Source organism: Eurypyga helias, unplaced genomic scaffold (genome assembly GCF_000690775.1).
Source record: "Eurypyga helias isolate BGI_N326 unplaced genomic scaffold, ASM69077v1 Scaffold8054, whole genome shotgun sequence".
Taxonomy (NCBI): domain Eukaryota; kingdom Metazoa; phylum Chordata; class Aves; order Eurypygiformes; family Eurypygidae; genus Eurypyga; species Eurypyga helias.
Window position 1 is genome coordinate 1 of NW_010246774.1, and position 27248 is coordinate 27248.

At 35.5% G+C, this 27248-nt stretch overlaps 1 protein-coding gene across 1 annotated transcript; it reads right to left on the reverse strand.

The window, feature by feature from the left end:
- Nucleotides 1-1611: 1611 nt before the first annotated feature.
- LOC104508787 (HEAT repeat-containing protein 5A-like) lies at nucleotides 1612-25781 on the reverse strand (the record flags this gene model as incomplete). The annotated part of the gene is made up of 17 exons (XM_010150518.1): nucleotides 1612-1812; nucleotides 2218-2286; nucleotides 4329-4510; nucleotides 5219-5458; nucleotides 6277-6456; nucleotides 7597-7735; nucleotides 12710-12879; nucleotides 13418-13607; nucleotides 14657-14816; nucleotides 15272-15462; nucleotides 16434-16539; nucleotides 17978-18153; nucleotides 18270-18433; nucleotides 22654-22763; nucleotides 23298-23397; nucleotides 24630-24782; nucleotides 25670-25781. Coding segments are annotated over 17 exons (2643 nt in total), but the record flags the coding sequence as incomplete, so codon positions are not given.
- Between the last annotated feature and the right edge of the window lie 1467 nt (nucleotides 25782-27248).

Genomic DNA, 27248 nt, shown 5'->3' on the forward strand with positions numbered 1-27248 from the left:
TCTATGATTCTATGAAATATTTGTAAATTACAGGTCACAAAAGCTTCTCCCCAGTTTATTTTGTCATAGTTTCTCATATCAGAGATCCAGTGGAAAGCTATACAGAGTTTGCTTTGAAGACTTCTTGTGATCTTAATTATAGACTGGAACAATCTTCAGATTTTGACTTAGAGTTGAACCTCACATATAGTCTGAACTTTATCTCCACTTCTGATCAGAGATACATTATTGTTATATGTCATTAAAAAACTTTTCCCCATTGATTTTAAATTGATCACAGCACCTTATCTTTTCCTGAATAGATTAAATAGACTGATCTACTTAAATCTCTTGGTGTAAGCATGTTTTCAAGATTTTATTTCCACTTGCTTATCTCAAATGGCTTTCCTATTTTGCCAATATCCTTTCTCAAGTATCGATACCAGAGGTTGGTATGTTTTTCTACAAATGTTCACATAAAGGCTATCTATTGCCTGCTTTCTGCTTCAAAATAGCTCCCTGGTTATACACAGAAATATTATATTAACTACATAACCAGCTAAATATGAGCAGGTTATCAACCATCAGCATCTGAAGTGCTTTCTAAGACACATCTTCTAGAGATTACATACATTGTTCACATTTTTGATTTTTAAATATCTAACCTTGCATTTACATGTATTAAAACAGGCATTCATGTGAGCAGCCTTTAAGGTAGTTAACCAATGCAGTACTGAATTCATACTGATAACTTACAAGAACTAACTGTAAGAAATTACATGACAGAATCACAGAATGGTTTGGGGTGGAATGGACCTTAAACATCATCTAGTTCCACCCCCCCTGCCATGGGCAGGGACACCTTCCACTAGACCAGGTTGCTCAAAGCCTCATCCAGCCTGGCCTTGAAGACAGCCAGGGATGGGGCATCCCCAGCTTCTCTGGGCAACCTGTGTCAGTGCTTCACCACCCTCTCAGTGAAGAACTTCTTCCTGATATCTAATCTAAGGCTCCCCACTTTCAATTTAAACCCGTTACCCCTTGTCCTGTCACTACAGGCCCTTGTAAAAAGTCCCCTCCCAGCTTCCTTGTAGGTCCCCTTCAGGTACTGGAAAGCTGCAATAAGGTCTCCCCGGAGCCTCCTCTTCTCCAGGCTGAGCAAGCCCAATTCTCTCAGCCTTTCATCACAGGAGAAGTGCTCCAGCCCTCTGATCATCTTCGTGGCCCTCCTCTGGACTCATGCCAACAGGTCAATGTTATGTTGGGGGCCTCAGAGCTGAACACAGTACTCTGGGTGGGGTCTCACAAGAGCAGAGTAGAGGAGGAGAATCACCTTCCTCGACCTAGCCATGGCTATGACCATTTATACCATGCCAATTTAAAATTGATATTGAAATATTAGAACATGTTAAGAAATTAGTATTTCTTAAATACTACATCTCTTTCGTAATGCATAGTATAATACAAACAGTTTAACTAGTCGTGCTTTTGTCAAGTTTACAAAGCACATGTACTGTTTAGAGGTATCGAAGCAAAGCACCAGCAACTTCCATTTACTGAAGCATGTAAGAAATTCCCAAACCTATTCTGTCTGAAAGGTTCTTGCTCACCTACCACGTATCAAGACTATCATTAAAGAGCTGTTACACTAACCTCTGCCCAAGCTTTAAGCACAGCCAGTATCTCCATAGTTGAGGTGCTTTCATTATATTGGTGACTTTGTGCTTCTTTCCCAGCCTGCACTTTCACCAAAGAGGACACAAGCAACTGATGAACCCTTCGAAGGTCATTGAGATCACTTACTACACCACTTGCTATCCAGGCACTGCATACCTAGTGTTGCAAACAGAAATAATGAGAAATGAGAGTCCAGCACCACTGGATAGTCTTTCTCCCATCAGTAAAATTATGAAAACCAGATTTAATTTCTACTGAGATACAGTTATCCTCAGTTAATGATCAATGTTAAATGACATTACAGTTTAGTACACATAAGTAATGAAAACAAAAAAACCATGAGAGGGATGTCATAAGTAACAGCCAAAGTATCAACTGCTACAAAGTTTCTCAAAATACCTTAAAGCGCATAAAATCTTTGAGTTATTATAATATACAGCTAACATGGGTGACATTATTTTGTGTGCACTGCAGATCTGAGGCTAGATGATTTTTTCTTGTGTGACATTATCAAGCAAAAAGAAATCAGCGGGTCTATTACTTCTGACTTGGGACACTTGCCTGACATGCTTCTGCTGTGACATCAGGAGGTGTTTCAGGAGCAAAGGCAGGCCTAAGTGCTGCTCCAATCTAAAGAGAAGTTATACAACATTTAATCCATCGTGAACAATTAACTAAATAATTACTTTTCACACACAGGCTTTGTTGCAGTTTTCCTTTATAAAGCATAGTTTTCATTTTTCCACAGTCTGTTTCAGTGAGGTTAAAGAGCAGTGAGAAAATTGCATTCATACTTCTGTTGTTTTGTTTTGCTTACACTGAAGACATGGTTCTCTTTGAAAGGAGTCTTCAAAGTTGATTCTATTTTTTGCAGTCTAAACCTGAAACAGAAAACTCTTCCTTCCTATACTCTTGACTTGACGAGTAGCCCTCAAAAGAAATCAGTGTTCTGAACCACGGAAGACTTGCAAGACATCTAATGAGTGACATTTACTTAGTCAGAAAGAATACAGATTTAAGGAAACAAACAGTTGAAGTTGGGCAACTTTGTAAAGTGAAAGAAAGGGAGAGCACGAACACCATTTTCCTAATGCAGAACACACAAACATACTGACCAGGTTGCAGGGAATGTAACTACTCTCACTGTTGAAAGCTATTTCACTAAAGGCTAATGAAATTTTCCCTTGCTGCTTTAGCTGATAACTGAAAACTCATACTTAAGTCGGATGCTCTTTGAGATGAAAGTACAAAGGGTAGTACAAGTACTATACAAATACAAGTTGGTGAAAATAAGTGAAAAGGAGTTGTTTTTAATGACAGTTAATGTCTTTTTTTTTTAAGACCCCTAAAGGTCAGACTTCATTTAAGGGACTTCTGAACAAGATTTCTGGAAACCATTACTTAAGCCTGGAAAATCTATATCCATCTATTTTTGGTTATCGTTATTGAAACAAAATTGTCAAGTAAAAGACAGTTTATTAAACTGCTTCACGTCTCTTCAACTGTGAAACAACTGATGAGAAGATCTATGCATAATATTAGCAGAAACACTTTAAAGGTAGTGGAGGTTAAAAGGCAAATTGTTAGCTCTACTAGTGACCTGCTTGATCGTTTTGGACAGCAAGGACAGGTGGTATATTTTTTTCCCTTGGTAGTTCCAGACTAGATCAAGATAATTCTCCTTTCCCACAAAGAAGTGCTAGTAGAATACAATTCTAACAGCAAAAGCAAGATCAAAGTGGGCTAGGATCTTTCCATTTCTACGAGACAAACTGATCTGACTTATTCAATGCTTGCTAGAAATTGAAGAATGAGAGCCAGATGAGGCTTAACACAGCTGTCTGTCATATGTAACACAAGTGCAGTCTGGGATGCAAACTGATCAGGACAAATTTTCTGTAAGTCTCAACCAAGACTTAACTGAAATAGACCTTGTGAGTATAATCCATGCTTTTACCTCCTCTAGTTTATTTATTGACAGAGAGCTCCTAGCGTGATGTCTGGTGTGCAAAGACTACTTGTTTCTAAGCAGAGTTTAAAATGGTAGTTGTTGATAATATTTCATGCAATACTTGTGTATGCTGAAACCAATGATTTCCAAAAAAACCAAACCAAAACAACAACAACAAAAAAACCCTACCACCAAATCCACCAAAACTCCAAAAACCAAAACCCACCCAATGTTCTATTTTCTTTTTGATGTATTCAAATAGAGGAGGGAAAAATGCTGAAACTTGAAAAACTTCGTGGGTAAAACATATGCCAACTGAAAAGGTGATGTCTAAGGAAGTTAAGTCCAAGAACTTAATAATAGTTTCAAGTAACAAACTAACTGAAGCCCAACTCTAGTGATATGCACTGCAAAAAGCAAATTTCTTTTAGTCATTAATCATAGAATGGTTTGGGTTGGAAGGGACCTTAAAGATCATCTAGTTCCAACTCCCCTGCCATGGGGAGGGACACCTTCCACTAGACCAGGTTGCTCAAAGCCACATCCAGCCTGGCCTTGAAGACAGCCAGGGATGGGGCATCCACAGCATCTCTGGGCAACCTGTTCCAGTGCCTCACCACCCTCTCCATGAGGAATTTCTTCCTGATATCTAATCTAAACCTCACCATTTTCAATTTAAATGTAACTCAAGCTTTTCTAAGCTATCAGCAGTGGTGCTTACATTGGCCTGATATTGCTCCAGAATTAGATGACCTGGAAACTCTGGTTCGGGAACAGCTGCAAACTTCCGAACAACAATTAGCAATGTTTGAAGCCCAGAAAGACGAAGTTGATCACTGTGGTCTGTGGCAGCCATAAAAGCCATACGGATCAAGTCAGCTAAATGTAATACCAAAAAGTCATCTGAAGAGAAAACAGAAATTAAGAATTAAAATAGTTTTATTAAATTTAGATTGAGACATAATGTATTTTATGACTGCTCCAAACATCTTCAAAATGTGTAACTTACATTTTACCTTACCATTATCAAGGATTCATTTAAGGCAGCTTATACATTCAACAATCTTATTTGGATATCTTATTTAGCTGATCTACACTTCTTTCCATTTGAATGTAAAAAAGAAAAAGTACTTAGACTAAAGCATAAACATATTTTCTTAGAAAAACTGTCTCATACATAAAAAGGTTCAAGGAACACCTCCAGATAAACATAGAGAGGTACCGAAAAATTGGCACTGTGTTTCTACTGGTAATTATGCAAATTATGGAAAGAAAAAAGTGGAATTTTTAGTCATACTCCCAGATACTAAACTGGGGCGTTGTAGGCTGGGACCAGCTATCACTTCTGATTGCCAATGCTTAGGCAGAAGCAATGGCTGCCTACTCATATGCCATGGTAATATAACCAGGAAAGTGAGTGTAAATGATGCAGTGATATGCCAGTAAATTGCTCTGCACCTTAATAAATACAGGCTTCTAATCAGAGTAATTACAGGTTTTAAAGATCACTTACAACAAATCTATGATGTATTTCATTACGATGCAAACAGCTAACATTTATTTTAAAGATATTTTGCATTCTGTGAAATACTTTCAGTTTTTAACACATACCTCTTGAATCACGTTGTTTTCTTTCCTGAGCCAAAGTTATGTCAAAATGTGTACTGCCTGCATTTTCACACTGCCTTATAATTTTACAAATACACTCTGCAGCAAAAACTCTGGTAGACCACCGTGGATTACTGAAAGGATGGAACCTCTCATCACTGTCAGATGTTAATACAGATGCATCATCCACTTTGGCAGTTTCCTCTTCTTGAGTGGTATCTACTGAAGCTACTGTATTGAAATCTGCATTTAGGACACAGGAGAAAAAAAAGAAGAAATGTAATATCCTTTCTTACTGTAACTGAAAACTACAGGACTCATAATGAAATCTCTTCAAAGTCCACCTCTAGCCTCCAACTCACTAAGACTTTCTTCAACCTTGGTGTCAAAGAAAAAGCTAGAATTAAACATACAACGTAACAAAAGTCTGCATTTTGTTGGAAGACAGTTCAATACCACGGAAGTAAATGAAGAACTGCAATGAAAGAAATTAAAGAAAAATAAACCTCTTTTAAAGAAGTGTGACACATTAGAAGGTAGTACCTTTGCTAATAAAAAAATCTAAATCCAGTACCTTCTGCACTGCAGGTAAAAAGAAAGGAAATCAACTCACCCTCCCAATATACTGCATAGTAATTAATTTTATCTGGTCAGGAGTTTCATTATGATATAGCAGTTCTGCATCATTCCTATTATTAACAGAAGAAAGGGCCTGAATATTTTTCTTGTAGGTAATGGCACAGGACCCACAAGCTCAAATGTATTCAGCATTTCCATTTCTGATATGGAAATAAGTTAACATTAGGACTATAAATGGACAAGAATATGACCCGCCAAAGACCTACCAATACGTTTACAAAAACATGTTCAATAGGGAAAAGACAACTGGGAGAAAGTCATATTCCTTTTGAAAGTTCAAGGGTCCAATGTTTCAGTATGAAGGATGATGATACACTCCATAAACATCAAACATTCAAGAAACAAGAATACTTTCCCTCAGTGACATACTGCACTGCTGCAGGCCCTATTTTCATTCTCAACTAGAGCTTATTAATACTTACCAGCTGAGGCAGCAAGAACATCTTTACAAAGCTTCAGCCAAAAAGAGAGCTTTTCAACTGCCATTGAAGTAAGCATATGAGTCAGAGTCTCTTTGATATCTTGACACAATCTTTGATCCAATTCTTTGTCCAGCAAGCCCAGTAATGCCCCCTCCAGGCCTACTTCTCTGATGTTAACATCTGCCAAGAACAAAGTCTGTGAGCTGAATGCTGTATGTCACAAAACCGCAGTTATGACCACAGAAGCTCCACCGAAGGTTGCACACAGAGTATCTTGTGAATGAGGATCTAGCCCTGAAATACTTCTGAAATAATAGTATTAATTGTTCTAATACCATATCTAAAACATCTGAGTACAAAGCAAACTTGGAACTTTCACAGAAACATACTAACAACAGGAATAGTTACTCCAGGGGTTTTAAAAAAAAAAAAAAAAAAAAGAATTCTCTCTGAATTTCACAGCATTACCATCACTACAGCAGGTGAGCTCCTGAAAAAAATACCTTTGGCCATGATTCTTCACACTGACTCATAAGGTAATTCTAAACATGTTTTAACTTGAAAACGAAGTTAAAATTATTTTCCAACAAAGCTCAAAAGCAGACACATGGAAATAATTTGTTAAATTAATAGGACCAATTTTCATTTGCCCAATATTACCAATTTAAAAAATCAGCATTTTCACAAAATGGCTATAGTCTATATTTTCTGAAAATTTCCAAGTGAGCTTGAATTGAAATCCAAAGGAAAATCATGTATTACCACCACCCCACACGGAAAGGCACATGAGGATGAACTAGGGGTCATTCTCAGGCCATTTTAGCAAAATCCCAAAACTTTAGGAAGTTAAAAATTCTAGAGACTCCATCTGATCATTACTTAACTAGTTGTCCAAAGAGTTCAACAGAAACTTTCTTCAACAAGCTTTGTACACCTTCCCTCAATGACGTATTTTTAATTTAAGAAGAGATTTATGTGGGAAAATAAAATTATGAATATGCATGTAAAATGCAGGACTATGAAGCAGTTACTACAACCGCTACCCGCTAGATAGGCTTAGGTTTCTCTGGAACTCCACTTACCTTTTCTCATTTAGTGACCCGTAATATCTATAGTATACGAAAAGCAATATTATCTTCATTTTATCACTAAGAAAGGGTTTGGATGCTTCCATAATTTGGTACTTCAGGGAACTGAAGCAGAAAACCTTTTGAGTTAAAGATTTCAAGAATGTAGCAAAGTGTTCACACCCCCAGCAGTGTGTTCAAAATTCACTATCCATGTGTCAAGCTCTGTGATTGCAAAACTTCATTACATTACCTGGAGTAAAATCTTCTCTGCTCTCTTTAACTAACGCAACAGCATATTCTGATACCTCAGCAGCTTCTCTTTGCACAAGCTGACGTAAGCAAGCTACTACTGCACGTCTCAGTAGTAAGTATGAGCTACAGAGATTCACCTGAAACATGCAAGAAGAAACAGTAAGATGGCTAACAAACCTTTACAGCAATATCTCAGTAAGGCCAGTATTTTCTAAACAATTACATTTATGACAAATTAGTGAACTCAGTAAGAATGTAATTGATGCTATTTTGTTCAGGGTTTTTATTATTTATTTTTAACCCCAAATAAAAAGTTTTGCAACTCCTGTAATAAATTTTAACATTTATCAGTACTTCTAACTTTTTCCCTCCAAAGGTAACTTACAAGACTCGTTCGGGGCCAGATCCAACTCCCACTGATATTGGTAGAAAGACCCTCATTAACCTCAATGACAGCGGAATCATGGTCTCAATGAACAATTAACTCTATTCTTTGACTACAGGGTATATATAATGGGCTTGAAAACTCAGTACAAGAGAAAATTACCCAAATCATACTCAGATGTAACTAGAGAAATGCCAGTGTAACCAAGGGTGAGACAGTCAATCAGGCTGTAGTTAATCTGAACTCCAGGCATGAAAGGAAGTTTGTAAGAAAGGGCAAAAAGAACACTGCTGCAATTTCATCACAAAAAAAAAAAAACCACACATATTCGATTACATTAAATTACATTTTAGAGGAGGTGAGAGGAAGGGTGAGAGTTATTGATGAATGTATCACACTGAGACAAGTCAGCTCTCCTGAGCAGTTTTTAGCAAAAAAGTTTATAGCATCATATTTTTAACACCACCAGACCAGTGGTTTTTTTAATACTGAAAAATACATTGTAACAAATTCATTATTGCAAGAACAAGCTAAAACACTTAAAAAACCCCAAGACCTCAAGTTTTTTTGTTACAGTGGAGCTTTCTCGGTTTTATTTGCTTTCGTTCAATTTTAAGAACATTCTGAAGGGGATCCAAAAGATAAAAAATGAATCAGCTGTATGGGCAGGCAAGATGGCTACACAAATATTTATGCAGTTTCTTTTAAATTAAGCTTAGGATATCATCAAAAAAGTTATTCTCTACAACTAAGCAATTGTGTACCCTTAGCTGTCATCATCCTTAGAACAGACAGAGCTGAGTATCTGCTGCAGGGAAGCCTTGCAGTAAGGTCATGCTTCTCATTTATCAGCAACAGGTCAATACATGTTAGTGAAAATTACTAATGTATATTAGTAACAAATAGATAAAAAGAACAACTTAAGACAAAAAGAGTGATAGAGAATATCAGCTTTGTTAAATTAAGAAACCTAAGCTTCATCTTCTGAATTTCCATGCATACACATGTACCTACAGTACTCAGAATTAAGTATTAAATGCACATAAAGATACACTCTCTGCATAATTCTTCTAAAAGAAAAGAAACCTGACTCAACAAGTATGTCTGCAAGATACTTTAATTGAAAGTTTATGTGAGGCTTTCAGTGCAACATTTATGCAAGCGGGCTACACATTCTACTGCAAGTTGGACATGCATAAATTGCGTGCTCATTTTTAATAGGGGAAAAAACAGAGGATCCAATCCAGGCTACTGAATAATGCAAGATGCACATTTTTCTTCTCTCATTCTTCCACATTCTAAGCAGGGGACAAGACTAAATAACAGACACAAAATGCAAGCACCACATAGAAACTTAAATGAACACACAGTTCCCTTCCTGCGCTTAACACGTTAAAAACAAAATTGTGCCTCACTAAGTGCATAAATGAAATGTATTACTACCATCTGCAGAAAGTTAGGAAGGGTCTGGTTAGGATGATAATCAAATGTCACTTGACATGCTAAAAGAATTTACATTAAAATGGTTAAAAGGAAAAGATAAAAGATGAAATAAAAAAACACCACTGCAAACTGCAAAAGTTTAGGATTAACAAGGCACAGGGACCTACCAACACAGAATTATCCAACAAGATTTCCTGCACAAAAACAAATGACAAACCAGTCATGACAAAACCAAAATATAGATATCACAGTGATACCAACCACACATGGAGACCATTACATGTAAAAATCAGCATATATTAAAATTCAGAATGTTATCCCAAACATACCAAACCCCTAATTTGCTTAGTTCATTTATCTTATATTTAATGTTGAACACACTTAAATTGCAAGCCAGCTGCCCCTAAAACTAGTACTTAAAAAGAGTACCAAAACAGTGCAGCATAGTTACTGACATTGTATATTTATTGTGTTTCAAAATATCTTGCATGTCTTACAGCTGAAAACTGGTGTTCACTGCATGATAAGCTTACACAGATGAGCTCTTCAGAACCCTGTGCTCACATACTTTAGCTTTAGAGCTAACATTAGACATGATTAAAAGCATGAGACTTCTCTTTCTCTGGAGCTAAGAATTTAACTGACAGGGTAAGTATTACTGTTAGATGCAAAGCCCTGTGAAAAAAGATGCAATTGACAGAAAAGGACTACTCTTAGAAGCTGAAGAAGGGAAGCTAGATAATGACAGGCACATGTACACAATTAAAAAAGAAAACAAAAATGAGCCAGTGAAGCTGTGTATTCATGGCCTGAGTCATGTTTTTTGTGCTAGCAGTCACAAATGGAACAGTCTAAATACTCTGGGGACCTGTACCATATCATGCTCTAGGGGTGGGAAGACAGGTGGAAGAGGCCACTTGCAGCTTCTCACAGCAATTGTGTTGGCATGCCTAATGCTACATTTATTTAAAAAAAAAAAGAAACAGAAAATGTCTATTTCAGAATTTTAAAAAGGCAACTTTGAAGACACGGAAATTTTCCAGAAACCTAAAGGAAAAAGGGTGGAGAGGGGAGTTGGTTCAAATGTTACTAACAAAAACCAGAACCAAACAAATGCTTTGCACATTTGTTTCCAAGCAAGGATTCACATTTCTATGGACAGAAGGAGAAAAGATCACTTATCTGACCACAGATTCTTTGCCTCTCCTGCTTTTCTGCTTTAAATAAAGAATGCACTAGTGAATATCCACAGTATCTAGTGCCCAGCTTTTGTACTCTAATTCCCTTTAAGTCTTCAAAATAGGTTGCAAAGGAGGACAGTCACATCTGTTTCTCCACTTGCAGAAATTTAAACTCATGGAGAATGACTTGCTCAGGGTCACCTTGTAAGCCAACAACAGAGTCAAGAGTAGATTTCTGGTCCAGTCCAAGTTTATTCTGCTTCCCTAGTGAGATGGTGATTTAGTGGGTAGAAACCACGTGGACAGATGTCAAGTTTTACAAATGCAGAAGTCTGCTTGTGCAATGATCTTCTCACAGACCTACAAAGTACACACTCAAACCTTCTTTGTTCATGACACTCTTGAGAAACACACTGAGGTTTACTGAACTGTCAGTATCAGCACCATTGCCCACAGTTCTGTAACAAGTTCATGAGAACAGCTGATCCACGTAAGGCCACTGACGTTGGTGGACTTCTCCCATGAAGCTCACAATCTTTTTTGGTGCAGAGGTGAACACACACACGTGCACAGATGCATGAACACACACATTCTAGCCATGAACCATGTTTATTCTTAACTATGTAATTTAATTATTATAAAATTCATAATATACTGAAATACTTTGAGACAATTTGGGAAAATAATAGAAATCAGTAATACTGTACAGACAAGACAACTGTAAGACAACATCCTCTTTATTCGTAGGTATTTGGTATTAGTTAGAGATCATACTGTACTTGGAAGCAGACTATACATGGATGTACATATGATCCCAAATCCTAATACATCCTCTGAGCAAGACAGTGTCTTATATAATTTGTTGTGATTTTATCAATGTAAGAAAAACTGTGTTTTACCCAGAGAAGAGGAAAATCATAGCTGGCTTATGTTAAAAGAAAGAACACTTCAGATGAGTTCCAGTTCTTCTGCAACTAGTATATCCATGCCTAACACAACATGGGGTTGAAAGAGCTTCTCCTGCCATTTTTCCTGGCTACCACAATCATGTTTCTAGTCAAACTGAATAAAGATAAATGGAAGGAATCTAAACTTTGTACATAATCAATACATGGCTACTATTGATATACAAGTGCTACCTATGGAAAGAGGTGAATAAGAACTATGTTAAGATTGACAAGAGAGATCAGAAAAAACCCACCATACTTTACTGTCCGGGGCTTTTTTTGTTTCTCTCTCATTTACAGGAAGACTAAGTGGTGTTATGTAAACAAAGAAACACCCCCCAGCTCCCCGCAAAAAACCCCAAACCCACCCCAAATAAACAAACCCACCACCTAGCTATCCTCTGAAAACCCACCAAGGCTAATATCTACCAGAAAAATTATTTTTGCTTTCTTCATAGCATTAAGTGCTTAGGAACACTAGCTATTCAAAGACAGACAGACTTTTGGGGGAAAAAAAACAAACAAACAAAACCCCCACCACTTTATCAAATAGGACTGAAAGACTTTGGTTTATTTTTTCGAAAGACCTAGTTTGACTATACTTATGTGTCAGAAATTTTTATACTGACTGCCAGGAAGTCAGTATACTGAAGCATTAGTGCTACAGAAATTACAAAATAGAGAAATCCACAATTTTTCTCCATGATGGGAAAAAAACCCCACAAAACACCCTAACAAAACAGTTCTCAGTAATTAGTAAACACAATTTTTTTAATCAATCCTTCACCTAAGACATAAAAAGCAGCAGAGGAAAAAATACCAGCCAACATAAAATAGCTGGTAAAAATCCAACACGAAGTTGTAATGGATGGTATACCCTGCCAGACAACTGGCCTTAGTAAAAGTAGCAGAATGCATTCTCAAGCAGTTCAGAAGGCCAAGATTTCTATATAATGTGCTCATCTTGTAAACGGGAAACAGAAACAGAGGGAAAAAAGGGAAAAAAAAGAGAATACTTGCCTGTAGGAGGGTAAGAAAAACCTCATCCTACATAACGATCAGTTTCTCTGGTTAAAGAAGTATCTGCATTTTTTAAATGTTTCTAAACAAAGTGTTTTAAAACGCAATGATATAGACTAGTAAATGTATACTCACACATAGGGAGCTTACAAGGCTAGACAGGTTGACATGTCGGGGAGCAAACATATGAAGCTGCTGCAGGCAAGAGATGGCTTGAGCCTGAACCAGGCAGTCAGGATTATCCTGCATCACCGCACAGCCCAGGAGACAGGAAGTTCTTAAGGCTGAAACTGTTGTACTGCGGCCTATATTCAGAAGAAAAAAGGTTGGTGGGTTTTTTTTTTTTTTAAACCATCAACTTTTTTTTTTCCCCAAAATGTGATAACCTGTTTTTTTCCCAAGCCACCCATAAACTCTCATCCTCTTGAGGGATACTTTCTGTCTCTGTGTTCTACTCTGATATCAATGAGTAACGGTCACATTGCTCTGTGGAAATTTCAGTGTCCAGGTATCTAAAAGTTGATTAGGTGCAAATTTCAAATGTCTGCATCCTAACTAAGGTACAGACAGACTCCTAACACTTGAAATATGAACGCCTTCTGTTTTCATGCTAAATGTAGGAATTTTCAAGCCCAAGGCAAGGCTTTGAGAACCCGTTCAAACAAAGGAAAAGATATTAAAAAAGACACTATTTTTTGAAAACTAGCAGTCATGTCACCTTGATGACATAAACTCATAGCCTATGAAATACTGTCTTACAAGGAAGAAAACTTAGCATGCATTTATTTGTTGATAAAATTTGAATTACACATACAAAAGCTGACACAATTGTATATTGCCTACCTTGCAACTCAGGGCCCAGCATGGTAATAAGTGCATTTAAACAGCGACCAAGGCTTTGGTGAACTTCAGCGTAAGCAGGATGCACAGTCAACAACAACATGAGAACAAGAGACAAGGTAGGTTCCACATGCACATGATACAAGGGGCCAGCTAAATCTACTATCAGTGATAGAGAATGTAGTGCCCATGCCTGTAAAATAAGAGAAGCTGTCATGTAACATCTGTATGATAGAATAAACATAACATTTTTAAAAAATTTGATAGTTCAAGTGAAGATCAGTAATTAAGCGTAATAAAAGTTGCACTTTTAGGTTTCAAAGGGACAAATCGAGAGGTTAGAGAAAAAACCTGATGCTTAATAAGCGATTTTGAATATTTTACAAGGAACTGTATGTTCTGCAGTGAAAGAACTGCTTTAAATTTGTCCCTATTAATTAAAAAAAAAAGTCAAATAGTAAAATAATTTCAGAGTGATTATAATTCCTCAAATACATTTTACACTTTGTAGAATTTCTTATAGTTCCATGTGCAAGAACAAGAGAATTATGAAAAAACACTACAACAGAGTTGCTGAAACAATACATTGTTTTAGTCTCATTTACTTTGCATCAAAAGCCACATCTGTTTCATGTCAGCATACAGTTCTCTGTGTAGAGATATTGTAGATAAAGCTTTAAATAATTCTTTAACTGAGATTTGCATAATTACACGGAATACACTCAATGTCTCTTAAATCTGTTCTGATAGGTAACAGTTTTGGCCACAGACAATTTTAATTAATCTTCAAAATATTGCCTTATTCAAGGAAGTATACTGACCAAATTCTACAGCATTCATGCTACAACTCCCTGTTATTTACCACATAACCCTTCAACAAAAAATGCTGTGAGGTAAACATGGAAACAGACCCAGAAACTGATACAAGCAACAAAAATTTAGGTACAATCTAGTCAAGGTCAAGATATAGCTGAACATGAAAGTAATCAGTTCTTAAAACATCAGATACTGGTTTTGAAGCCAGCATTTCTTAGCCTTATCAGCCTCACTGATTATTCAGTAAGAACCTCCCATATCTCATAATTCTTGCTTGGAAGCTGGATTTCAAGCAGGAGCTATGGTTTTCATTGCCTGTGAGATATGCTTAAGAGGTTGTGAAGTATTACTCTTACAAGAAAAGACTTATATTCCAGAACATACACCAGTTAATTGATAACACAACATTTGACATTTAACAAGTACCTGGACATCAGGAGAAGTACTGTCCTGAGATAAAGTATAAAGGATTCCAACACATGCATTCAGGTGCTGAGTAGAACCTATTCCTCCTAGGTACCTATACAGACATCCCAGAGCCAAAGAATGACCTGTTCTTGATACCACATCCCTAGCAGATTTTAGCCTATTAATTATAAGGAAAGAATGCTGTTACTATAATCACCAAGACTGATACTATATAATAAGCACATCTACAAATGGAATTTCTAGTACATAATCAGCAAAATATTTTATTACACACTGTCATATTGCCAAAATTCTAAGTTCATTTATTATCTCATATCTGAATGAAGTACCAAAAATATTTTAAGTATACTTAAATGATGCTGCTAGAACAGCAGCCAATTTAATTTACTTGAAAACTGACATACTTATTTAGACAATCTTCTTAAAGACCAGCAAAACTAAGAAATACATGCAGAAGCCAGGCGGTGCATTTTCCTGGTAATTTCTGAAGTGACATCAAGTTCATGAAGGAAACCAGATTTTAAAAGTTATCATCATAATAGGAAGGGGGTAGATTTCTCAAACTTTTTTATAAACTCCACCAGTAACTTACCACACTTCTTTTTAACCTACTTGTCAAAACTGACTTGTGCTAATCCAGCAGTGAAGGCACTGTCAGAAACCACCTGTGCCAACCTGGCCAAACACTCTGCAGCAGCACATCTTAGGAGTGGATTATTGCTTTCCAAGGCACCCATTACCAATGCCAGGGCAGACCTTCTAACTTCTTCTGGACCTAAACTTCCCTTGCAGTTAGCCAAGTGCTAAAAATAGATATCAAATGTATTAAACAGCGAGACAGTATAGTAATCAAAATGTGTTTTTCTGTCAGTCATGCACAAATTACAAGACCTACAGGAGGGATTTGATTTTTTCTTCCCTTTTATCTAAGGAATTCCTCTATTTTTATGTGCTGTTCTATGGGTTAGAAGTCTAACTTCAGATAAGCGTGCATCACAGCACATTATACTATCAACGTTCTGATTTTAAGAAATACTGGATAGATTGCAGTAGAATACAATAAACCAGCACACTAGCATAAAATTCAGGAAATAGTATCATGAAAAGAGTGAAAACAGAATAATGACAGAACAAAAAATCCCAGTCAAAAAAAAAAAAAAAAAAAAAAGAGAAGAGTATATGAGGAGAAGCTACAGCAGTTTTCTGGACTGCATATTAAATATGCCCCGAATACAAATATTATACAATGAAAGGCTTTGCCTATTCTGAAAGCATTTTGCCTTGGTTTGAAGAAAGCCTAAGAAGGGAAGAACAAAACCTGCACATGAACAGAGGAAAATACAAATAAAGCAAGAGGAAAAATTAACAAATGGCAGTTATAAGATTACTTTGTTTTACCAATCCTTTTTTATTTATACAGAAAGAAATATGAAACAGTGATAAAGACAGAAATTATACCAACAGAATTTTTCCATCTCTCTCTCCTATTTGAATTGCACTAGTATGGATGATAGTGTACTACAGTGTCCTCGAATGGATTCCCCTAAGCCTTTATCATTAAAAAAACACCAACTAAAACAGTAACTCTTTGGTACTTAACAAAATGGTAATGTCAAAAAAAAAAAAATCTATTATTATAGAAAACAGGACTGATCTTCACCTTGACTGTTAATCAAAATAGGAACTTTTGTGTACACACATTTGAACTACCAGATGCCATGTTTTATTATTAGAGAGGGAAACAAAGGAGGGAAACAAAGGAACAAAAAAATACCTTTAAGGAAGTAGAAAAGGCTGACACAACATTTAGTTGTACTATTTGCTGCCGTGATCCTTTTGTTTGCTTTATGGAATTCAAAAACTGTTCTAACACCTGGAGCCTTAAACAAAACCAGAAAAGAAACCTCAGAATTAAAAATTAAGGACATAAGTCAAGCTTTTTTATTTTATTTTAAAACACATAACAAAGCCTATATAGCACAGAAACAGAGATGGAACAAATCTATTACCTTGACTCTTGAGCATTTTTCTTCAACTGACATCCTGTCTACTACAAAAAAATTTTGTATGCTACATTAGGTAATTACTCCATGAATATGAACTTTTTGCCCTTGCTTCCTTATAACATGTATTCACAGATAGTGATTTCTATCCAAGTAACATTAAACTGATGTTATTAAAAGGAACTGTGCACGGGTATGATGCATTTTGACGTATAACTGAGAAAGAAGGAGGGAAAAGAAAAAGAAAAGGAAAATGCAGTGATCTGTATCAATTATTTCAGGTCCTGAGAAACAGGTGAAGAAAACCAACCAACCAGCTGGTGACAGTAGGGGCAAAAAGCCCAGACAAAGAGAAAAAACCCCCCACAAAAAGAAAAAATGCAGTCAGTGAAGACAGAATAAGGAAGGAAATGCAAGTCAGGAGAACATATCATAAGCATGTGGCAATTTTATTGGCAAGTATGCTCATACATGAGTAACTGCCTCGGGATTACATTAAATCCCAAGGATTTCAAGCAGTGAAGACATCAAGATCCAGGTCTCACATGCTAAGCACTTTCCTCACAGGAAATTACAAAACCGTCTTCACCTATAATGATATGATCCGAGTTCTAACTACAGTTGGCTTTGAAAATATAAATCTGTTTATTTTAAAAATAATTGATTTTCTCTAACACTACATTCAAGAAAATTACCAGCAGCACCCAGAATAAGAATCAGCATGCAAAAATCTGGAGGAATTTCATGCCTCAGCAATTGGTGCACTTATAAACGTGAAACAAACCAAAATGCCATGTGTGTGGTACGAAGATACATACACACACACAAAACCAAGAGAAGTCCGATTCCTTTCAAGCATTCTTGTACCTTGACAGAACTGTGTTAAGACATACACTCTTGGTTTTTGACACCCACTTTTTACAAAGAATGAGGCAGGGTTAAATTTTACTACAGCTTCCAACCCTTTTGTCCTAAGGCATTTAATAATTATGTATTAAGCACTATAGTAATTATGAAGATTGCTTAAAATAACTTCTATTTTGATCTGACTATTGAAACAAAATATTATTTTTCTTGGTCAACAAAATTTATAATGACAGTAACCTTTTACTGGATTTGCCTTTTTGCTCTGAGTAACTTTAAACAGAAGGTCTAATAATTTCTTAATCTCAATCATGTTATTCAGATGGTTTACAGAATCCACTTATACAATTCATTATTTTTCCAGAATTGTTTTCTTCTGTGTCCAGTCTTAAACACTCTGATATCTCTGAGCATCTCCCAAATTCCCCAGCAGTTACAGTTACTACTTTACCTGTGAGATTCTGCTACATGGGAAAACATAACTCCAAAAAGACGAGTTGCCGCACTGATAACACACAATACAGGAGGTAGTGGTTTAGGTACTGAATCACCTTTTGCAACTTTCTCATAAATTGAGTAAGGGTCATACTCCAGGCTGCCGCCAGCTATGCTGTTACCTAAAAGGAGCTGTAAGAAGGAAAAAGTTATAGCCATATTTTGGACCAAGTCCAAATCAACACTGACCCAAATAACTAGAACTATATGAAAATATAGTATCACCACTATACTAGATTAAAAAGTACCTGTTCCTCGATAAATCGGTGGTCAGTCTCCTGCAGTAAGGGACCAAGTAAAAGGACATCATTCTCATGACAAAGGGGTGGAAGTAAGAATGTAGAGGCATCGATCTGGCTATCTGGGACAGTCAAGTCAGCCAGTAACTCTTTTAGAACAGCACAGAAACTTCCTTTAAATAAAAAAAAATTAAAAATTAAAAAACAAACCAATCAACCCCCCAAAAAAACCAAAACCCTTTTGATTAATTACTTGTCATAAGCAACTTTGGGAGCAAGATATTTATACTAGAATAGTAACATCCATCTAACATTTTTTCTAAAGGCTTCAAATAGTTAATTGGAGAACACTCTTGCTACAGGGAAACAGCAGAGCACTGCTTAAGATAAGCAAACTAAGCAAATACAGCAATCTAGAAGCTGACAAACAGAAACCTTTACAGAAGGCATAATGCCATACAACTGCTAATCCAATAGATAGTTTCATTTACAACTGAAGTAGAGGAAAAAAAGCAGTTACAAGCACAGACAGATTTCTACTACAAATTTCCTGAGAATTAATGGTGTGGAATGTATCACACAACCGTGCAAGAATATTTGGACATGGCAAGCAGATGTAATTTAAAATAAGTTTGATAAATAACAAAAGCTGTAGAATGTACTCCTCTGTTTCAGGATTTTTACTGAAAAAGCAAGCATGAGGAATTTACTGTAGTTTACTTCATGATAATTGACACTGGGAGTTAAAACTTTCACATATTTTTGTACATAATATTTCAGACAAGATTGTGCATTATACATAAACAACATTAGGCATTCTGAGTCAGACTGGTTTAAGTTATTAAAATAATCCCTGCAATGAGAGGCATTTCCAGTGCTGAACTATGTGATGAAAAACATCCGGCTTATCAGATAAGTTAGTTGCGTTGAAAAACACTGCAGAACTTATCTTAAAGAATATACACACTTTTTATGTAAGTATTACATAAGAATTTACCTCCAGAGCATTAAGATTGCAAAGTAAAGTCCTCATGCACTGGGAAATACCAGCATTAAGGGCGGCTTAACCCCACACATCCAGTTCTTTGCATTCAGTTTTGTTATTAGATGATCACACTGCAAACTTTACCTGTTTGCAGTAAAGTTGCTTATAATCTTTCAACACACAGAAGTTCCAAAAAGTGGGACAACACAATTGTCAGTGCCTCATAAGCACAAACAGAACCATTTGTATAGCTGAAGCTGGTAGCTGCAACCAGCTATTTTGCCCTTCCTGAATCCTGAATCTGTTCTGAGAATGCAGACTTCCTCCCCTCTACCCACCCAAACTCCTGTCCCCATTAGCCTCTCTCCCCTGCAAGCATCTGTTGCTTTGCTTGCCTCCCTGACTAATTAGCAAGCATGTACTTTCTCCAAAAATGCTTAACTCAAATCTAAATGCAAAAGGTTAGCACTGGCAAATATATTCCAAGATGCACAGACTGTGTGAAAGGGACAAAGACTAAGCCTTTTTAAAACAGGCAGTAATTAGAAACAATGACAAGAAATTGCTCTTTCATTAATTAGTATAGGTGACAATAAAACAAACAAAATACTGAAAATCCCCTTTCTACGAAAACAGATTTTTCCAATAAAATTTAATGGAGATACTCAGCAATTTTTGACCAAATTAACAATTATTTTAGTCCCAGACACTTGGCCATCCTCAATGTGTCAAATAATATTATGCCCATGTACAGCAGTTCTAAATTTTGAGCCAGAATGCTAGCTATTCATCTCATCCTATTGATAAAGAGAAGCGAATGCTTGTATTGAATTTTATGGTTTAGACAGTGGAATATAACAAGCACAAAAAGCTGAAGAATGAAAAGAACCCTAATGAATTGTCTGACAAAACACACTAATTTCAGACCACAGAAAACATCAACAAATCTAACAATCAAAATTCAAACTACTGAAATTATTTGTGTGAAATTATTGAATTGGATATCATAATAATTAAAATGTTTATATTATCTGACAGGAAAGAAATGTTTTAGCCTGAAAAATTTGAGTGCATCAGCATCCGAAACTAATGACATGTGAAAAACATCAAGAATATAATTCATCTTAGAACCTGCTTTAGCTAGCTTAAAAAGTTCATACTTTGCATCAGCTAAATTGCAAAGTCTTAACTGTTCACACATAATGGATGTTCACAACTGGAACACGTTAAATGTTTTCCACTGATGTTCAAGTTAACCTAATACATTCTTCTCCTATCTGTCATTGCTGAAACAATGCAAAAATCATCTACTAATCATGCACACTCACAGTAAGCTTTCATAATTCTGTTTGAGCAGATACTGATTTTTATTGATGACAGAAAGCAATGAGAGAAACATCAGAGAGGAAGTAAGAGAGCAGGACAGGACCAAGTGGAGCCTAAACAAGTCCTAGTATCTCTGGCCTCAGAAATCAAAAGGTTGAGAAAGAGGCTTGGAACTATGAGTAAAGAATTTGTTTACAATTTTTTTCCCTGGGTATTTTGTTTTGTTCCTCTTCTGCTAAAGAAAAAAAGCTTTGCACATTATTTGCAAATACTAAAACCTTGAGTTACAACTCCTAGTATATGTCCACATGACCAATTTTCTGAAAAAGACACAACTTGCATGTTTTTAGCCTCTGGCTAACTACCCAGATTGAAGAAAATGAAAAGAAAATAAATAAAAGCATGAACTGGTGAAAGATTCTCATTCAGGGTGTCACTCTGAGCCATGCAAAATATGCCAGACTGTGTAACACAAAAGTACACCTACTTCCTAGTGACAATGACTAAAACTAAACACTGAAAAAAAGCACCCTGGGTTCCATAATCATACTGTTTTCCCAAATAACTTATTTTAAAAAATCTTAGGATTTGTAAAGACATACCATTTCTGTATGAAGCTTTCATACTGAAAATAATATGGGAAGAAAGGTATTTGTTTCAAGCTTTACCTTGAAAACTTTTTTGGCATTTCTGAACGATGCACATTCACATGTTAAAATATGTAACAAACTCTGAAAATAAGCTCTGGCAATATATGCATCTCCATTCTTTCCCCAGTCTCATACTGTTGTATTATAAACTCTGAGACTACATCTGTCAAACTACTGTTTTGGTTCTAAGGCTATTTACAAACTTTTCAGCAGCGTGACTACTTATTTATACAAACCTTTTAAGCTTTTTATGTATCTACTGGTTCTAGATTGCAGCATCCTCAGCTAGGATGCTCTCTCACAGGATTCAGACTTTACAGGTCACAATGTAAAATGCCATCCATTTTTCAATAAAGCTAAACCATATGCAAAACAAACTAAGCAATCACCAAAACCACCTATACCCAATTATTCATATTCTATTAAACATTGTCCCTGTAATAAAATAACCAAAGAAATAACTTGCTCTAAGGGATGGAGGTGTAATTTTCAGTCTTTTAAGTCCAAGTCACAAATTAGTATTATACACTATGCTTCGAGTGTTACATACAGACTCCTAATGCGACAACAGCTTTAAGGAAAACGTCAGAGAATTGTCCTTATGCAGATTCACCGCAGTTACCACTAGATGGAGCAGATTGAGTAAGGATTCCCTCCATGATACAGAGGACCCAGCCAATTCAGTGGCTGGCTGGCCCATATTCTCTCTGTGCTGATGAAATACCCTGTACTTCTCTTCACAGCTGTTATTTCAGTCCATACAGTACTCAATGGCAAACTGTATTCAAATGAAAATTTAAAGACGACAAAAAAATTTCATGTTTTAGACCGGTCTAACTAGAGTGCATAGTTACTGGATTAGAGGATTAGATTTTAAATACTATTTGTTATACTCTGCTACAGAAAAGTGAGCCTATCCCCAGATTTTTTTGAAACTTTTCTTTAAATACAAATTTTTTATCCACAATCTGCAGAGAACCAGATTAATATGCAATATGTAAATTTTACATATTTGTAAATATGTAAATCTACCTAAAGCAATTAAAATTAAATTCTTTTAATGTACTATATTCAATTGGTTTATACTAAAATTATAACTTCTGAATTTAGGATTCAATGCCAAGTAAAACAGGTGAAGAAAGTCAGTTCTTCAAGTATAAAACTGCAAGGTTGTCTACCTTCAGGTTTCAACTAAAAATAGGTCCAAGTCTGTATTTGTAATTGGAGAAGGGGAAGAAAATTAATAACAGGAACACCAGCTTTTCAAAACCATAGTGACTTCACTACAATTTCATCAAATCTCAGAGGGAATAAAATTTGTTCATTAGAAAAGGTAGAACTAATTCTTGCCAGCTGAATATATGTTGAACAAGAACTTAAAAATGAGCCCATAGTGTTTTTAACAGATATTTATCTGTAAGAAAATACGTACCTTCATAGGTCTTTGGAGGCAATACTGCTAGTAGTTCATAAAGTTTATGTCTGTAAACCATTGATGATGTTTTTAAAGCATTTCCATATGATTTATATATTGAAGAAAGCCTTAGAAGATTAAAAGCACATCAGAAAAGTTAGACTTTAAGCATTATGCAACACTCCAGTTTCCTTTGCACCACTCTACTGAATACTTTCAAAATCCGTACATAAGTACAGTTTTGATTTGCATCACCAATAGTAGAAGCAAACCTATTTATTTCACGTTCTGACAGAATCTCTCCATACTCCATTCCCAGTCATTGCTTTTATTTAATACTAGAGAAATAAATAAGGCATTCTAATGTCTTTAACTGTAATAAAAAAGGTACAATCAAAGTTTTTGTAGATGTATCTCTGTAAATTCATTTTTAGAGTCCAAATAAATTAAATCACTACATATTCTGAAGGCAAAAATTTAAAAATTATAAAGAACCCTTTCCAGCTTAGCACTGAATCTAAATATAAAAATGCCCATCTTTAAAACATTTTGTATTTTGAAAATAAAGTTCTTTAGAAAGTGCACTAAATCAAATACAAGAAGATTACTCTGTAGCTTTCCAAAACCAGAATCTCATTTAACAATTTGATACACACACTTACTGTGTCAACAAATCAACAGCACTTGGGAGAGGAGGAAGAAGTCTCTGAACAACTTCATCCGTAAGAAGACCAGCACAGTGGGAAACAAAGCTTTTGATAGCTAGAAAAGGAAGTGGATTTTAACTTACTAAGTGTGAGATATCTAGAAGAAAAAAATCACATTAGTGAAGCAATCACATTATTACCTCACTAGTAATTTAAAAGTGGAAGAAAGCGTGCAAAAGTTTTTCAAGTATTTTGAGCAAAAATTTAAGAAACTGACAAAAAATCTTGAATAAAGAAAGTCATATTTACAGATGCACTGGTGTCTCAGCTTGGGCATTCATACTCTGAGTTTTAATTGCTCATATAAATGCAAACTTTTTTTGCTTTTTCTTCTGAATTGAGTTATGGGATGTAACTCCATGATAATTAGAAAAAAAGAAAACAAAAAATAGGGGGATGATGATCAGCTTACTTTGCTGTTTTTCTATTTAAATTTAGCCTAATTACCTTAAGAAACAACCTATATGTACACAATTTTTTTTTCATTATTTAGAGAAAATTAAACTTGAGTTAGTAGCTCAAAAAGCAAATAGGAAAAGAAAATATTTAAAGGTTAATTGTTTAGGTTACTTTTTTAATGAAATTACTATTGAATGCCACACTTTCCAATAGATTTTAATAAAGAAGGGTGTGATCGCTATACTAGGGTTCACATTTCTGCAAAGGACCTTTTAATACTCTAGAACACATGACTGAAACACATTAAGTACTTGAAGATCACTGGAGTCACCTCTTGGAAACCCAAATTCACAGTATTTCATGATGAAAAATTGCAACCTACCAGTAAGCAGCCAAATACATCATACTCTTTACTGGCTGAGAATTGCAACTTCCTTATCATAATTTTTACCAGAGTCTCAGATGTGCCTGACTCACCAATCCTATTTCGCTTATGGTCAGTCAGCTATTAGGAAACAGAACTGCTATTTACCAAATATAATAGACTGTATAAACAATAGAACATACCCTGGTTTGGGTCCTCACTTGTTACTGTGATACGTATGTTAAACAAGAGAAGAGAAGCAACCTTCCTGATATAATTTACTATTTGGAAATCAACTGACTAGAAGAACACAAGAAAAACCCTTTTGGGTTTATGTTTGGTTTTTTTACAAAGATAAAACACATGTATATAAATATATATATATACAAGCATGTATGTTGTGAATACATCCTTTGCCATTCAGTGAAAAAAACTATATAAAGTTTCATTGCTCTTTCAGAAGGAAGAAAAAACTAACAGCCAAACTATAATATGCAGAGAAAGACACAGTAAATCCCGCTTACCACAGAGAGCACCAGCACGACCTTCTAGTGTTACTTGCCAGGTAAAAGAATCTCCTCGAGTCTTCTCTATTTCTAAGTCTTTTGGAGATGATGGAAAGATGCACTTCCACAGTAACAACATTCGCGGCAGATGGTGTTGGACAACTGCAGGACCTGTAAGTGTTGACAGTTGTCATGCCAATGTAACAATTAATAAAACTAAATTTTCACTTTGGTTCTTTTATCTATGTTCAAAAAATCATTACAGATATAAACAAATAATGAAGATACTTTCCCAAACATCTCATATATCATTTCTCAAATGTTTACTGCCCTGGTACTTCATGTCCACACATAACTACATACCCACTGACACATTTACAAATATGTCACCAAGACAACTACAATCTGTTTTACTAAGTACAGACCCTGTGGATCACCAGCATAAAAGAGATGTCATAAGCAATAGTGATGCTCAGAAAAGCAAACATTTGATATAGATTAGTACAAGGTGTGTTTTTCCTAATCTAAAAAAAAAAAAGAAAAAAAAAGGGAGTTGTTGGACAGAAGTAATAGCTGAAAACATGAAAGGTGCCTTAAGAAAACGAACAAAACAAAACACATTCTACATGAGTAGTTTAGTGATCACAATCAATAATCTGACCACTGTTTAATATCAGAAAGTTCTCTAAGATTTAAATGCCTGACAATAAGGAAATACAAATTATTAGCTCATTTCGTTCTGGGTTAGATCTTAAAAAATATCAGTGCAATTCTTCATGAGCACAAAGAGATTTGGTTAGATTGACTTCGAAATTTATCTTCTATATTTAATTAATAGCAGTTGCACCCAGTCACTGTTTTTCAGATATTGCTCCAAAAGAACTAATAGCAAATCTGGAAAAAAATTTTATTTTAGAAAGTTTTTCTAAAGATTTTGATTTATATTGATTTCAAAGAATTATTTTGCAGTGCTAGATTAAATGAATTGTCAAAAGAACCTTGAGAAAGAACACAGAACAGCTTATTTTAGTTTAAGAAAAATTGTAGAAAGCTACTACCTAATGTCATGAGGGCCGATATCAACAGCCATCCAGCCTGTGTTCGCTGCAGTGAAATGCGACTGTTCTGAGAAGCGGAACACAACAAATCCTCTGCTACTGTCATGATTACCTTTGAAGTTAAAGAGAAAAACAGAGCATCAGCATCTTAGTTTTGAAAAATCATTTGGTAGTTACTGTTTGCTGTGATACTTAATCCTATTTTAGTGTTCCCAAACAAAACACCATCTTCTCACACTATAGCAAGGAACTCGGGTTCATGAAGTTGCAATGACTGATTTCAGTACTAGTCTGGGATGGCTTCAACAGTTTCTGTAGGGTACCAGGTAAGTTACTTTGCTGCTCTGTCCCCTTCTTTTATCAGCATTAAAATGGGAGCTGATAGTTCTCACAAGAATATGTATGCCAAGAATATGTGTTCTGATATTCTGTTGATGCTGTTATGTAGAAAAAGGATAACACAAGACCTATGAATTAGAGCTCAGAGGTGGTAAAAGGGGTAATGATTTTTTTAATCCCTGTTTTAGAATAAGGTCTGTCATTCTCTCTGACAGTTTGTAATCAAAAAATGGTATGACTAAACAAACAAGTTAGGATTAATCCTAACTGCACCATACCATTCTATCTTAGCTTCTCCACAACAATTGCATGTGCCTACTATTAAGTGCTAAATGCAAGCTGACAATCTGCGCTTGTTACTGAAGTCTGAGCTACCTAGAATTTACATGGAGGAAAACAGGGTGTCCATGGACAATTACCACAGTATGGCTACAACTTCAGAACATATTCTGAAAATGGCTTGCTGCAGTTACATTTCACATAGACCAAAAAAGTGTTTCTTACACCTTGCATTATGTCTGGTTACCAAAACAAACTGCGTGTAAATTAGTATTAAAAAGAAGTATCATTATTAGTATCACTAAAGCACCAGTGTAGCCAATATCCTTCTATAATTTTTTTTTGCACACTATAACTTAATTGGACAGTATAGCAACCTTCTATAATTTATTTGAAAAATGATAAAACTTCATGAATATTTCCATATAAAAGTTTGCTTCATGGAAGTTTGAAATTTTTTCTTTTCAAAACTTAATGAATATCCAAAGTCTGAAAATACTAGTTTCCCCAATTCCATAATGCTATCAGACAGCTGCAAATGAAGACATATTTTGATAGATTCTTTAAAACTTAATTCTAAAATGAAAATGGCACCCTTGTTAAATTATACTATTAAAAATTACTAACATCTTAGTATACTTAACCTGATAAACAAGCATCCTAGAAAGATTTTAATTTAATGCTATCTGAGAACTTTCCTCTTTATGTACTAAGAGAAATCTCTTATTTTTGAAGGGTTTTTTTTAACTGAAGTGTAAGCACTCCTATGGAATGCTAAATCTATACAAGCCCACTAATTACTTTGTTCTCTTGAACAGGTTCCACCTGCAACCCTAACCACTCACTCAAAGGAAAATGAGTCAATACAAAACATCTTCTGTGCAGGTCACTACTCTCTGCATTTGGTTTTTCCTTTTCAGAACTGCTCTATTTAACACTGGTCTCTTTCAGCTCCTCAGAA